This window comes from Nannobrachium achirus (assembly GCF_963921795.1).
Source record: "Nannobrachium achirus genome assembly, chromosome: 9".
Classification (NCBI taxonomy): Eukaryota; Metazoa; Chordata; class Actinopteri; order Myctophiformes; family Myctophidae; genus Nannobrachium; species Nannobrachium achirus.
This window is the reverse complement of record NC_137818.1, coordinates 60,548,610-60,565,417: the sequence shown is the minus strand read 5'-3', so window position 1 is coordinate 60,565,417 and position 16,808 is coordinate 60,548,610. Positions and strand designations below refer to the sequence as shown.

The 16,808-nt window shown below is 40.7% G+C and overlaps 1 protein-coding gene across 1 annotated transcript; it reads left to right on the top strand.

Annotated features, from left to right (window-relative positions):
• Positions 1 to 268: 268 nt before the first annotated feature.
• Positions 269 to 13,445, top strand: LOC308290612 (protein-serine O-palmitoleoyltransferase porcupine-like; the record flags this gene model as incomplete). Its single annotated transcript, XM_080732519.1, has 13 exons — positions 269 to 404; positions 2,123 to 2,315; positions 2,733 to 2,776; positions 3,501 to 3,682; positions 4,287 to 4,417; positions 4,963 to 4,989; positions 5,822 to 5,947; positions 6,044 to 6,144; positions 6,605 to 6,681; positions 7,169 to 7,232; positions 8,251 to 8,336; positions 9,266 to 9,376; positions 13,344 to 13,445. 13 exons carry the CDS (start codon positions 269 to 271, stop codon positions 13,443 to 13,445), a joined length of 1,380 nt encoding a protein of 459 aa, XP_080588645.1.
• Between the last annotated feature and the right edge of the window lie 3,363 nt (positions 13,446 to 16,808).

Here is a 16,808-nt window from a genome sequence, read left to right as displayed (position 1 = left end):
GGGTGCCGGGTCCCCAGTTCAAATATGATTTTTTCGGGGGTCACAGGCTGAAAAGGTTGAGAACCACTGGCATACCCTACCTGTCTTTTTGCATTGCACATAGGAGTAAGCGACTCGTTATTGAGCTGAATTATTGTTATATAGTCCTGGAAATCGGGTTAAATATTCTGGAAAAAGTTTTGGAAAAGTTTTGGAAATGAATTGGTAAAAATGTGTGGGAACCCTGTACTTAGGTCCTATTTCTCTCCTCTCCTCCTCAGGTGGAGTGATGGGAGCGTTCGGCCGACAGGAGTTCTTCCAGGAGCTCTTCCAGGGCTGCTTGCTGCCCACCGCCCAGCAGGGTCTGGAGCAGGTCTGGCAGCTGCTGCTCATCTGCCTGCTGTGCCGGCTCCTCTGGATGTTGGGTAAGACAGGGGTTCCCAAACCTTTTTGTCTCAGGGCACCCCATAAATATTTGTTTAAACCGAGGCACCCCTACATTATAATTTTCACTCCCAGCACCTTATATTTATAGCATATCGTCGTTGTCGGGTGGAAACCTTGTATGTCCAAGACCGTTCGTTTTGTTTTTATCATCTATAAAATGTACTAAACTAGTGAAAACAGCCGATCTTCAAGCACACAACGCCTCACTAGTTTTGTGCGACAGTTTTGTATGATGAAGCAGGGCTTTGCTTTACCAAAAGAAACTCGGAGATACGAGGTTTCTGCCCGACAGTGACGATATTTTAGTGATTGTGTTGCGAGGAAAACGTTGAGATAATAGCCATTTTGGTTAGAACTGACTGAAAATAACTTTGTACTTCAAGTTTAAAATTATACTAAATAATATTTTTTCAAGTGTCCAAATAAATTCCAAATATGATCACGTTATCTCGCGGCACCCCTGGACTGCCGTCACGGCACCCCAGGGTGCCCCGTCACCCACTTTGAAAACCCCTGGGGTAAGAGGTGCAGCAGTTACATCCAACTGATCGATTTGAATTGATTATATAGCAAAGAAATGTATTTGTAATAAAATAACCGATTTTCGAGGGGGAAAAATGCAGATCTAAAAGCTCTTCTACAGAGCTTGTACTTACTGTACATCGGCTGGTTTAGCTATATTTTTGTATATCAGTTATTTAAAGACGATCTCATCTCACAGCGATCTGTGCGATAGGCTTCTCTCATTTTTGCCATTGTCTTCCCGTGATGTAAAGTGCCGTAACTAAAGTACAGGTACACAAGTACTGTACTTAAGTACAGTTCTGAGGTATTATTACTTATTACTTACTTTCAATAGGCAATACTTTATACTTCTACTCCACTACATCTCAAAGGCACATATTGTATTTTTACTCCACAATGATTATTTGAAAACAAGTTTACGTTGTAGATTTTGATTATTATTACAAAACCACCTCAGACCTATTCACTTTGGCAATTTGAAAATAGCCAATCTATCAGCTAATTTCAAAGGATTTTTGTACATTCTATTAAAACTTGATAAATAGGACCTTCTGCAGAATGAGTACCTACTTTAACTTTTTGGTACTTTAAAAGACAACTTTGGTTTTTTACAACAAGAGTTCATATTTGAGATTGTAATTAGAGAAAAGAAAAAGTGAGTGTTCAAATGTTTTCATTTGCTTCGTTCTATTGTTTTATCCCGTTTACTGTGCTAAAATGTGGGGCATGTGTACGCATGGGGGCATGCGTACAAGTGGCTAAATATGTCTTTTTAGACAATAAGCCAGCAGTTTCTTTATTGCTATTTACAGTAACACTTCTAGCCCCCATAAGCCATAAGTCACATCCAACCATGAAAGGTTGCTTTGTATCTTGGGAATGGGCTTATTCTGTGTAAAATGACATATTTAGTACTTGTACGCATGCCCCCAACCACTGAAATAAGAATCTCTAAAACAATAGAAAGAAGTAAATGAAATAATTTTAACACTCATCTTTTATATTCTTTAATTACAATCTAAAATATGAACCCTTGTTGTAAAAAACTAAAGTTGTCCTTTAAGCATTTTCGAATTCCAAAGTTGTGCTGTGTAACAGACTACTTCTACAACAAGGTGTACAATGTCAGTTCTTCTTCCATCGCTGACTGTCTCTTTCTCGCCTCAAACAGGCCTCCCGTCTTTCATGAAACACCTGAGCACGGTGGCGGGGGGCTTCTACGCGCTCTACCTGTTCTTCGAGCTGCACATGATCTGGGTGGTCCTCCTCAGCCTGCTCTGCTACCTCATCCTGTTCCTGTGCCGCCACTCCAGCATCCGCGGCACCTTCCTCTCCATCACCGTCCTCATCTACCTCCTGCTGGGGTAAGAGAGAGCCTGGTGAAAAAAAGCATATACAGTATACAAGCTCACAGTGCGGCACTGAGTGCCGCGCTGCGGGCATGTAGATCTGATGTTATATGAAAAGTCGTGAAAATGTGTGCGAATCTTTGAATATGAGTATTTTTGAAGCGCACATACCGGTATGTAACTCAAATTTTGCTTCTGGTGGTCCCTGGAACTAAATGTTTTGAGATGGGGGTCCGTGACCTATCAAAAATAGCTATCAAAAATAGCAGATCTACAAGCTCACAGCACAGCACTCGGTGCCGCTTGAAGTTGGGGAGAGTCTGTCGTCAGTGGAGGCTATTGATAAATCAAAGCCGTTGTGTTTCAGTGGTGACGACGTGTGGTGACGACTTTATCAAAACCGAAACGATTGCTTTTGTCTCATTTGTGCAGAGAGCTTCACATGATGGATACTACCACCTGGCACAAGATGAGAGGTAAGCTCACTTCTGGAGGCGCTTGAGCTTAATTTATAGGAGTGGTACGCTGGTGTTACTTGCCTGAAAAGAACAGATTTTCAGTCACCCTCGTGCAACAGAGTATAACCATTTACTGTAAGTTCTATATATTTTTTGTGAAGATAGACGAATTACAAGATCACAATATGTTGATGCGACGCTTGTAGAGCACCTATTTCAGGGTTGTGGGGGTTTGTGGGCCTAAAGGTTTGAGACTCACTGGCTCACTGAACATATCGTCGTTGTCGGGTGGAAACCTTGTATGTCCAAAACCGTTCATTTTGTATTTATCATTTTAAAAATGATCTAAACTAGTGAAAATAGCCAATCTACATCTTGTAGATCGTCTATTGTCACTAGTTTTGTGCAATATAGTCTTGTTTGAGGTACCAAGGCTTTACTTTACAGAAAAACTTAGAAATTTGAAACTTGGAGATACAAGGTTTCTGCCCACAGTGACGATATTTAGGTCCTTTCAGGGTTGTGGGTGTTTCTTTTTTTTTTTAAGAACTGAATTTGCTTTGAACATCCATGTTTATATTGACATACCCAACATAGGGATGTCAGGTGGATAAATTGATATTTACAGTATTGAGTTCTGACCGTACAATGCACGTCTGCTTAGCTCAGATTTCCATCGATGATGATGGATCTGTCATGAAATGTGGTCAATATCCTGAACGCTGGGTGTTCTACTTCCCAGGTTCCCAGATGGTGGTTGCCATGAAAGCCATCTCTCTGGCCTTTGATTTGGACAGCGGCGTGGTGACCAGTGTGCCCTCGCCCATGGAGTTCATGGGCTACATTTACTTTGTGGGTACAGTCATCTTTGGTCCCTGGATCAGTTTCAACAGTTACAAAGAGGCACTAGAAGGACGTAAGCTGGTAAGCCTTATGTTTTTGGGTAAGAATGGTTGAGAATGATTTAAAACAGGGGTCTTCAACAGGGGGTCCGGGACCCCTAGGGGGTCCTCAGAGTCACTAAAGGGGGTCCTCCAAATCTTTGTGTGATAGAAACCTTTTCTCCCCCTCCTTTTATATATTAACCACTTGAATCCTAGCGTCCATATTCGGGGGACTTTAGCCAAAAATAGCAGATCTATAAGCTCACAACGCCTCGCGCTGCGAGGCGTTGTGAGCTTGTAGATCGGCTATTTTCGGCAAAGAGTTTTGGTGTAGAGGGGAAAAAGAGCAGACTAAGTACAGAGTGAAAGGTCAAGTTTTTTAAGTATTGACGGTTCAATTGGTTAAATATCTGAAAACAAAAATTTACATGAATCCAAAATACACTGATGATTGTGGTGTCAAAAGATGAAACTATATGGTATCTATGAAAAGCTTGTGGGGGGGTCCCTGCTTCATCTCTCTCTCAACTAAGGGGTCCTTGGTCTGAAAACGTTGAAGACCCCTGATTTAAAACAATCGTGGATGTGGATTGGCACCTCTCTTTAAAATCGTCATTTTCTTTCTGTCTTTCCCCCGGGGCCAGAGCTTGGCGTGGTTGTGGAAAGTGTCCATTTCCTGGGTGAAGAGCCAGGTCTGTCTGGTTATCTCCAACTGTGTTGCCCCCTACCTGTTCCCATACTTCATACCCGTCTTTGGAGACAAGCTGCTGCGAAGGTAAATAAATCACAGCAACTCAAACCTCCTGGTTATTATCTAGCTTGGATTGTTTTCTCGGCTTGCTGCAAGGAAAACATTGAGATAATAGCCATTTTGGTTAGAACTGACTGAAAATAACTTTGTACTTCAAGTTTAAAATTATACTAAATCATATTTGTGTCCAAATAAATTCCAAATATTATCAAATGATCTTGCGGCACCCCTGGACACCCCAGGGTGCCCCGTCACCCACTTTGAAAACCCCTGTTGTAGATCATCTATTCAGTGTGCAAGACTGTCGTGTACGGGTGAAATAATTTGGCAGTAGATTGGCAAATATTCATGAATCTTGGTGGGATTCATTAGTTGGCTGCCCTGAGGACTTAACTTTTTGGGTCAAAAAGGTCAAGGTCACAATCAAGGTCAGACTTTGCCTGCATAATAATAGGTCACATATCTCAGGAATTAGAACAAGAGATGTTGTTGTGGCAGGCTTTGCACCGCCAAGTGTTGTTTAATTTGTGCTATGTTTTTCTTCTTCCCGTTACATGCTACGCCCACAGCAAAAAGAGAAGGAAGATCAGGTTAGTGTATTGGCCTTTGCCACACAACATAAGCTACTATTGTACACTCTTTGTCCTCAGTCTCATAACGTCACTGTCGGGCGGAAACCTTGTATCTCCAATTTTCAATATTGTATGTTCTTTCGTAAAGTAAAGCCCCGCTTCATCATACAAGGCCGTCGCACAAAAGCAGTGAAAACAGCAAATCTACAAGCACACAACGCCTCGCGGTGCGAGGCGTTGTGTGCTGGTAGATCAGCTGTTTTCACCAGTTTAGTTCATTTTTAAAATGATAAATACAAAATGAACGGTTTTGGACATACAAGGTTTCCACCCGACAACAATGATATGGTTTTGTCCTGTGTGTAAATCTCCTGTTTACCTGCTGTGACGTAATTTAGTTGCTGTCAGAACAGCTAATCTTTAACATATTTGAAAAGCAATTCTTTTCTCCTACAATGACATACCCAAAATAGGGACACTGGGTTCAAAATGGTAAAGTCTGTTTGTGGGCTTTATAAATATTTAACCAATAAAAAGCATTAACAAAAGCTTATGACTAAATAATAACATTTCATCCATTGTAATGCATGTTCCTTTTTCCATTTTCCATTTTCTTCAAAGTTTTGTACATACAAGGTTTCCACCCAACAGTGATGATTTGTATGAATACGTGTGTGTAACTGGTGAGATATAATTCTAAAACCTTTCTCTTCTGTACATTTGCTTTTCAGAGGTTCTATTGCCAGGTATGTTTGACAACTCTCACAGTGTTGTATTATCTGCGATTAATTCAGTTGTGTTTCAGTTTTTAATTTAGTCACTATGTCTGTGACTAAATTCTATTTCTATTTCTCAGGTGGCTGTTGGCTTATGAGAATGCAGTCTCTTTCCACTTCAGTAACTACTTTGTCGGTTACTTGAGCGAGACAACCACCACTCTGGCCGGGGCCGGCTTCACGGAGGAGAAAGAAAACCTCAAATGGTCAGATTTAAATGCGACAACATAAAGAAAAGGTTAATTTGATGTTACACTGACCCTTGTTCAAGTCCCTCATAACGCCCCTCTTTTGTATTCCAGGGATATGACTGTAGCCAAGCCCCTGAACATCGAGTTCCCCAGGTCCATGGTGGAGGTGGTGTCCTCCTGGAACGTACCCATGTCTCGCTTTCTCCACACCTGTGAGTCGGGAGGGTTGAAGGCCGAAGTAGCTGATATTTAATTGTGAATCCTGTTGTTCTACTGTGACGGAGGACTAGGGCTGCTACTATCGATTACATTTCTAGATGATTAGTCTGATTAACCACCTAAGAATATAATATAAGAATAAGTGATTAAATGTAAATCTGACATTAATTCCTTCCTCAAGTTGTCCTCTAAAATGCCATGGGAAGTCTCTGCCACCTACATAAGATGACAATGTGTCATCTTATGTAGACTAGAGATGTCTTTCACATAAACTTCATACAATAGAGCGATATCTTTCAAGTCAGAAATCAACTTTTCTTCAAAAAATCTTCAACTTTTAATTGTAATGCTGGAAGCATCCATGTTTTGCGTTCCTCTTCCACTGTTAAGGAAATTACAAGTAACTCTTTAAATAAACATGGCGAAGCAAACCATAATTGTCTCTTTTCACAGACGTTTTCAAGAGCGCCCTCAAATTCGGTACCTTCTCGGCTATCCTTGTGACCTACACAGCCAGTGCATTGCTACACGTGAGTTTCATGTCTAAACAGACCTTGTGCTGCTCCAGTCCTTGTGTGTTCTGTTGTATTGTGGTACTACTTGGTCAAATGCACAGTATGTGCACCACTTTAAAGCTGCAAAAAAGAAATAAATGATATTGAAACAGAAAGCTGCAACCAGCAAATGGAAATGTGCTTAATGATTGCTGGCCAGCCGCTTTAGAAATTCGATGAATCATCCTACAATAATAACATACTAAGACTCCAACCGTTTCCTGAATGTACAGAGCACAATCTCAGGTCAAATGTACATTAACAGGCCTGATTGTTGTGTATTGTGTGATTGTGATGTTAAGTGTAGGCTATTATGTATTTGGCTTGTTTTGTCTTTGGCAACAAATGGTGCTACAGTACTAGTGATGCGAAACCTTTTTTTGGCAAACTAAAGTATCATCAAGACAATCAGTCAATCAATTAATCAATAGGTCAATCAATTGTGTTGTAATGTGTTGGGTAGGGTTTGAGTTTCCATCTGGGAGCAGTGCTGCTGTCTCTTGGGTTCATCACGTACGTTGAGCATGGTAAGTGTCTGTTTAATGTCCACTCCATTCTAAACAAGTACCTGTGTCCATTTAGAGCAGCGGTTCTCAACCTTTTCAGGCCGCGACCCCAACTAAGAGTTGAGGCATTACATTTTGCATAACACGGTTGGTTCTATTGTGAAAATAGCAGGTCTACATGGCGTTGTGAGCATGTAGATCGGCTATTTTCACAATTTATGCCTCCTGCCAATGTTTAAAGGAGTAGTTCACCACTTTTCAACCTGTCTTCATATAATAGGTCCTCACTAATGTTCATAATAAAATAGCACAATTCTTTTCTATTCAGTCTGGGTCTCATAGGAGAGCTGTCAAATCCTTCTACCGGTGACATCATCGTTTGACAAAAAAATATTAAATAATATTTTTGAAAAGAAATATTTAGATTTGTATTATCACAAGAACAATGGCTTCCACTTTAACATTGCAACTTTTTCAGGAATAGAAAGCCTGCAGTTTCTATTAGCTTGCATTTCCCATTGATGATGTCACCGGTAGAAGGATTTGACCCACCCACAGCTCTCCTATGAGACCCAAACTGAGTAGAAAAAAAATGGTGATATTTTATCATGAACATTAGTGAGGACCTATTATATGAAGATAGGTTGTAAAGTGGTGGAGTGCCCCTTTAATTTGTCATTTTAGAGGTATTACAAAGTCCTTAAATTGTCACTTTAGAAATGTACATTTACCCTCTATACGCTTAAACTTTATGTCGGTTTGTTTACTGTTGAGTGAGAAAACAATGTTGCACATTAGGTTGATCATCTGGGGAACCGCCAACATTATTTGGGGACCACCCTGAGGGCCCTGACCCACAGGTTGAGAACCACTGATTTAGAGAAAATGCTTAGCTTTGCCATTATGGTTAATATCACCCACTATTGCATTATGTGTCTAATCACTGTAGTATTTTGATATACACATTTCATGGATGTAAAGTAAATGATTCGTCTAGCTTCATTGTAATGCTCCTCTGTGCTGGTGTACTGTGTTTCAGTATTGCGAAAGAGGCTTGCAGCCATTTTTGATGCATGTGTGCTGTCAAAGAATTGCCAACCAAACTGCACACACCAGAACAAAAAGGTAACTTGTGTTGGTTTCTTCTCTTTCCTTTTGTTTTTCTAGAGATAAGATTCTATATTGTCTCGACTTTCATTCATTAGCCGTGAGCTTTGATGTTGTTTGTTTGTTATCACATAATCAAGCCTTCAAATTTCTACTACTACACTGTCAATCACATGAAGAAAAAAAACATCTAATTATCTGCCGGCTCAATAGAAAGATGAATTGATTGTTTATTTGCACTTGAAAGGCTGTGGATAGGAGAAATAATTAAGTATTTCAAAAGAAAGCAGTGCACCATAGCTACTGTCTGTATGCACTGCTGACTTGATCTTAACTTACTGTATGTTCCAATCTTGCATTGATTTTAATTGTATTTTTTCCTTCTGATCTTGCGCACTTGCAAATGTGAACAGGCGTTGTGTTGTGTTCCTCCTACCAGGGGCGTCACAAGGGGGAGGAAAGTGGGACTGAGTCACTAGGGCCCAAGGTGGAGGGGCCTTAATTATTTTATATACTTGAGCTGTAGTTCTGCTATTTTTTAAAAGTCGTGAAAATGTGTGCAAATCTTCGAATACATGTATTTTTTAAGCGAACATTTGTAACTCAAATTTTGCTCCTGGGGGGTCCCTGGAACTAAATATTTTGAGATGGGGGTCCGTGGCCAAATACATATCATTTTGGGGGTCCTTCACATGAAAAGGTTTGAGCACCACTTACATAGAAACATAGATTAAAAAAAAAAAAAAAAAGCTCACAGCCGCGCTGTGAGCTTGTATATCTGCTATTTTTCGATAGTCAGAGGACAAAATAATGCCTAATACCCCCTCCCCCTATGAAGAACATTCATGTGGGGGGCCCGCAGTGAATCCTTGTACCCAGGGCCCAGGATTTGGTACCACACCCCTGCCTCCTACTGTAATTCCCTACATAATTCCCTGTCTCTGCAGACACTGTGGGTGTACGTGATTAATGCCGTGTTCAGCGCCTTGGCAGTCCTCCACCTGGCATACCTGGGCTCTGTGTTCACTTCCAGCGTGGACTATATGGACGAGGACGAGGTGAGGTCACCACCACGCGTCTGTGAGATTATGTCGTTGGTGTTCGGGCAGAAACCTTCTATCTGCATAGTTCAACCTCTTATGTATATATTGGATTTTCGAAGCGGTGAAAGCCGCTTCCAAGGAGTGGCTTTGTGTGTCCCGTACCTGTCCCGTGCATGCAGAATTGAGGATTGGTCAAGCTTCACATGACAATTTGGCCCTCCAGACAAAATCATTAATTCATTCAGAATTCATAAAAATATAGAACTAAAGCACATAGAAAGTATAGATCTAGAACACAGAATGTATAGATCTAGAACACAGATTTCATAGCTCTAGAACACATAGAATAAAAATTCACCGCTTCACTTCGAACCGAGGTTTGATTTTTGAAGTGGTGAAAACCGCTTCCAATGAATGGCTTTGTATGTATCACGCCCATATATGGTCATTTCAGTCCAGAATGAACAGGCTTTTTCAAAAACAGAATGTCCGTTTAATTACCATGTATGGTGATCTCAGTCCAGAATGAACAGGGTTTTTCAAAAACACAAAGTATGTTACCTTATGTCCATATATGGTCACTCCAGGCCAGAATGAACAGGTTTTTCCTGTCCCGTACGTGTAAAATATCAGTCCAGAATGAATAGGCTTTTTCAAAAAGCAAAATGTCGATGTCCCTCCCGGTTAGATGAATGGATACTTTGAGGATTGGTCAAGCTTCACATGATAATTTGGCCTTCAGGGTTTAAAATATGTAGTAAGCCACAAATACATTCAGAATAGAGGTTTTATCTGTCCACCGCTTCACTTCGAACCGAGGTTTGATTTTTCGTAAATGAATGCCCTACTTTGACAAAATTGACACACTACAGTGTCACACGTTGTGAGCTTGTAGATTGGCTATTTGTGCCGTTCGATAATTCTTTTAAGTAGATTAAAGTGCTGAAGTGTATTGAATTGAATAGGCTCTTTGCACAGCAGCCACAATGTGAAGAAATTGGGCCCCTTCCTTACTTCCTTCGCAGGTGTTATGATTCTAATTGAATTATTGAATGCTTTAACCAGTGAAAAATAGCAGATATACAAGCTCACTGCGAGCTTGTAGATCTGCTATTTTTGAAAAAGTTGTGAAAATGTGTGCAAATCTTTGAATATATGTATTTTCAAAGCGAACATTTGTAAATCAAATTTTGCTTCTGGGTGGTCACTGGAACTAAATATTTTGAGATGGGGGTCCTTGGACAAATAAATATCAGTTTGGGGTCCTTCACATGAAAAGGCTTAGACTAACTGAGCACCTTTTCTTTGACGATGGCCGGCCAGATTGCTGACACAGAAACACAGGTTTTTCAAAAAATCTTAGAAGGACACTTATAGAATTGGGTCAAAATTCTAATTTTCATGATTTTTCAAAAATAACAGATCTACAAACTCGCAGCGCGGCACTCAGTGCCGCGCTGTGAGCTTGTATATCTGCTATTTTTCAATAGTTAAAGCCTAAAATAATGATACACAATAATGTGTACCCTTTCTGAATGGGTTAAGGCTCTGTTCCATTTAGTGTAGCACAGTGGTTCTCAAACATTTTGATTTCAAGGACCACTATAGCTCTGAGAGTGCTCAAATGGGGTTCCATGTGTACACTCTCAGAGTTACAGACCCATAAAGAGCCATTTGGAACCCCTCAAGGACACTTTGAGACCCACTGGTGTAGCAGTGTGTTTCCAGTGAGCCAACAAGCACAATATCAGCACCCTGACTCTGTTTGACCGGAATGGAACTGAGCCTTTTTTTTGCGACCATAGGTCGCAAGTATACTATGAAAAACCGGCACATCTTGTCCGCATATCTCTGGGTGTACGTCACGCCTGACACTGTGGTTCTATGGGTTTGTCTGTGGTTCTATGGGTTTGTCTGTGGTTCTATGGGTTTGTCTGTGGTTCAATGGGTTAGTCTGTGACATCACACTCCGGCTTGATGTCCCTTTTATGCCCATACGGTATATGGAAATCGCTGATGTCATCACGAGTCCCACTTGCAAATGAATTACGTCCTTGTCCGTTTTATGCCCATATATGGAGATCCCTGTCCCAATGTCATCAATATTAAGGGCACCTGGGAATTCCCATAGTTTTGGTAATGCCCATATATGGGTATGTTCTGACTTCACATTGTTGAATATCATGCAGGGGTCTCCATATATGGGTAACTGGTCCGATATACATCACTGGCCAGATGGCCAAGAATTGGCCCTTTAGGGCGAGGTCACATGTCGCCCTGAGGCGTCTTACTAGTTAGTATCATTGGTAACAAGGAAGGGGCCCAATTTCTTTACAGTATGGCAGCTGTTCCTATTGTGTGTAGAGTTTTTGTGAATATTTAACTAATGAAAAGTATTAACAAGAGCTTGTGAATACACAACTACATTAGATCGAACACAGGTTCTTTCCTGAAAAGTCACAGATTTGAACATACAAGGTTTCTACCCGACAGCGACGATATGAGTCTTGAGTCTATATTATTTATATACGATGGCATGGCACTCACATCCAGTGGAACACTTGACAGTACATTATGTGACATGGTAACAACCCGTGACAGAATGTAACCTCAGCCTGGATATTTTTAGGGCCCGCAAGACTGAAGAGTTCTGCAATTGAGCTGGCTTTTCGACCTTACATAAATTATGTACAGTGGCAGTACTGTATGTCGTCGCCGTCGGGTGGAAAACCTTGTACCGGTATGGCCGAAACGGTTACTCTTCAGAAACTGGAAAGAAAGAACCTGTGTTCAATGGATCCAGTCAGGGCCGGTTCCTGGCATAAGCAACATAAGCGGTCGCTTAGGGCCACAACCATAAGGGGGCCACATCACAGGGAGAAGACTGCAACGCGTTTTGAGCTTGTAGATCAGCTATTTTTCACTATATGCATTGTGGGGTGAGTGTGAAGTGGCCCTCTCGACATGTGGCCAAGACCCGCAGGTTAATATCGGAATACTGATATATTATTGATTTCAGCTGTTACCCACTTTAATTACTTCAGTCTATAGTAGCATAATGACCAGTGCTATAGTCTTTTTTGTCAATGTATTTGCATTTCATAAAGTTAACATACGAACATATAAATGTATTTGAAATTAAATAATAATGTTACTTTTCAGGATTCCAGTAAAAAAAAATACCTAAAAAGAATACAGGATTCCAATTAAAAAAAATTGTGAAAATAATGGATCGTCGCAATGCTTGTAGATCTATTTTTTTACAATTAGCATTGTGGCCCTCTGGAGTGATTGTGAAATATAGTGGCCCTCTCCATCATCTAAGTTGCCCACTCCTACCCTATCCAAATGCTACTTATTATTTTAATGTGCAATAAAATTAAGATCTCACACAAGACACAACAGAATTGAAAATATGCCACATACTGTAGAGTTGAATAGGCCTACAAAGTTGCAATTTGAGACCAAAAGAACACAGGATGAAGGTGTGTGATGTTTTGTATGAATCTGATTCAGATCAATTGTTGTTTTTTCTTGTTATAACATTACACTCATGTTTTTGGACAAATGAAACAGTGTCTAGAAATAGTATTATAATAGTTATATCTTGGTTTTGAGATGTTTTTCATTAGAGCATAGGCCTACATGTGAAAACAGCCGATCTACAAGCACACAACGCCTCGCGGTGCGAGGCGTTGTGTGCTTGTAGATCTGCTGTTTTCACTACTGTTGTGCGACAGCCTTGTATGATGAAGCAGGGCTTTACTTTGCGAAGAAACGTACACATTTGAAACTTGGAAATACAAGGTTTCTTCCCGACAGTGACGATATTTACACCCCCCGTATTATGTTGGTGTGCCCATGGATTCTTGGGACATGAAAAGTGTGCCCATGCAGTAAAAAGGTTGAGAAACACTGACATAGAGATACAAGCTTTCTGCACAACAGCAGTGAACTAATACGCCTATATCTCTCCCGACAGGATGACGTAACACATCACACCATTCAGAAGTGGTCAGAACTCAGCTGGACGAGCCACTGGCTCACATTTGGAAGCTGGGTATTGTATCGTCTGATTCTCTAGTTTCAGAGAGACCGAGAGAGAAAAGTCAAGGAAGCAATAAAGAAGAGACACTGTATTTGACACTGGCTCTCGACACTCGCACTGTGACCTTATCAAGAGACTGGAATCACCCCTAACACGGTATATAATAATGCATCACAGTGAAGCAACGCCTCGACACCCGACGTGCAGCGCTCAGGATAATCATTGTTCTGTCTACAGTGTTAATATGACAACCCACTTGGGACTATTTTTGATACGTTTGAAATAATTGCCTCCCCCATTCCGTCCTTTGATCTGTGCTGCAGACGTCAACGTGTCGAGTTGTCACACGGCAGAAAGATTTCTCACTGCGAATCGCAATCAGTAGCTAACAGCATGGTGGCCATCAGGCACTCCGGTTGTCATTGAGCACTTAAACCCTATATACAAATTCTGGTTTACATTTTTATCTACTTAAATCCTATATTATATTTGATTGACAGGGGGTCCCCCAGTCTATACTGTACAAGGCCCACTGCTTTTTCTTCCAAGATCTCTATGCCAAAAAATTGCAGATCTTCAAGCTTACACAGCGTGTCGCAAGGCTAATGTTCGCCACCAGAATAAGGATGCTAAGGTTCAAGTGGTTCATTTGACTCATGTGTCAGTTGCGTGTTTAGTTTTAGCTCACCTCTTGAGCATGGATAAGGAATACAAACAGTTTACTTTGGAGTGAAAATAGCACAGTGTACGGATATTGAGGCAGAAAGGTTATTGATATTATTGTAATTTCTCTATGTGAATTCTAAGCAATTAATGTAAACGGGCAACTATTTATAAATCACTTTTAATGATAATGATGGTATTTTACTTCAGGAGGGGTGGGGGTATGTTCTTCGGTCATCCTAAAAAGATATTTTGTTTAGAGATGTTATGTGAGCTTTTGAAATACTAAAACACATTTTAATATTACAAATAAAAGTTTATAATCAGAGTATTTCATACATTGCTACAGAGTAAACATATGTACTGTAAGCCAAACTTCCAATTTCAGATGGCAAATTCAAGATTCCGTTCCATTGAATTTTGAAACCTGACATATTCAGCAATGTGTTTTGACGATTATACTGATATTGCTTTGAATAATTATACTTTTATGTAATTCGCTTATACTTTATGAGAAAATTTACACAAGCTAAAAGACACTGAATACACCTTGTGATGTATGTTTTGTTTTTGTACTTGTGCTACATCTAGAACATGTAGCGTTGATCTTAGAATTCATGAAATGTAGTCGTCAAGATTACTGTACCCATTTGAAATGATTTCATCAAGCTTCCTGTAAATGTGTAGCTATTGAGAGTGATCCCTTTTTTATAAATTTTTCATGAAACCTGAATTGACGTCTTCATTTCATTTACGGTGGTAAAACCATCAGTCCGATATCAGGTGAGAACACAGATCATACACATTCTGGACTGCTGTAATAAATACTTGTTTATTTCAATTGCAATTATTATTTATTTACAACAAGAATGAACTGTTTGACAGTCAGGGTTGAGAAAAGGGTTGAAAAGGGGTGAATAGGCTGAGAAGTGACAGTGTTCAGTTTGTTTGGCCTCGTTTGTTTGACCCCGCATCCGTTGCGGGGCATCCGACAAGCCTAGCAGAGGGGAGAGGGGGAGAAGGGAAAGGGAAAGGGGGAGTGGATGCAGAACAGGTTCTCTCTCTGCCTCTGTGTGAGAGGGTAGCAGATGTTTCTTTATAGTCCATCGCCCGAGGGTGTCGCTTGCAAAAAAGAACAGCTCTACAAGCCGTATAGCTTGTAGACCAGTTCATTTAGGCCGGTGGGTCTCAAAGTGGGGTCCCCGGCGAAATTATTGATAGATAGGAACCAAATTTGGAGGGGTCCTTGAAATAAATATATATAAAAAAAGAAAACGGTTGAGAACCAGTGTTTTAGGTAAGCAACACCGTCATACTACGGAGTATAAATCTCTCCACAGTCCCATGGGGAGGTGTGTGGGGGAGCTGGGGGAGAGGAGTAGTTTGCACTCAGCCCTGCCTGCCTCGCGGCCCCCCATGCTTGTTGCGCCGGCAGGAACCCAGCAGCGTCTCCAAAGCCATCTTCACGAATGCCTGGAAGTTATTGCTTCTCTCCCTTCGGCTGTCCTGCGAGGGGACGGAAACACACGCGCACAGATAGCTTCACATGATGAGGACACACAGCAAATCGCGGCAACTCTTTTTCTGTGTGATTCTCCTTGCAGAGATACACGCATCAATATGTCGTCACTGTCGGGCAGAAACCTTGTATCTCAGAGTTTCGTTTAAATCACTTTTAAAATGATAAATACAAAACAAACGGTTTTGGACATACAAGGTTTCCACCCGACAACGACGATATCTTTTGGTGATTTATGGGTTTTTGATCAGAATTCACTGATGATACCGATTTCTTGTGCCTATTGGTGCTTACCTCCTTGCTTTTTGTTGTCATCTCCTTTCTGATCAGCTTTCTTCGGCTGCTCTCTGCTCTCCTTAGGACTCTGAGGTTGCTGAGGAAGTAGAATGTAAATAATTGTTATTACTTTAAGCCTATTATTCACAGGTTGAGAGAAACCATATTATGTATGGCTTTGGCATGGTGGAGAAACCAATTTTCGTACCTTGGTAGCTGACTTCTTGTCCGATTTATTACCTGTGGATTGTGGAAGAATTCAGATGTATCGGGTCAAGCTTACTTTTTAAGACAAAATGCATCTGACGTGGATGCATTTCTTTGGTCAAATGAAATTGCCTCATTGAAGAAAATCGCTTCCTTGAGGTTATCTATGAAAAATATCTATATATATATAGATGAAAGTCTTAACTTAAAGGGGAAGACCACCCATTTTCAATATTGAACTGTGTCATTAATATAGTCTACCTAGGAGTTGTGTGGAAATAGAAAAAAAGTTCCCCCCCCTTCTGTGTTGCCTAGAACTGGAGTATTGATTTGGGGGTTTGTATTGTAAAGTACAGCTTGATGACATCACACAATACAAACCCCAAAATCAATACTCCAGTTCTAGGCAACACAGAAGGGGGGGGGGGCTTTTTTCCTATTTCCACACAACTCCTCTAAGGTATATTAATGACATATTTCAATATTGAAAATGGGTGGTCTTCCCCTTTAAGACGCTTAAGAAAACAATTCCAATGGGCCCTATATAGCCATAGGCACCCAAAATTTAACATCATTTATTTTTATGTATTCTTTTTTTTACCTTTTGTTCCTGGCATTTTGGCTGTGCTCCAAAGTCAGTGCTCCTTCTGAAAATGCAGTGCTTAATGTGGTGTTCAACGCGCACATTTATGGCCCTGGGTTGTGAATGGACGTGTCACCAGGGCCCCTTCGGG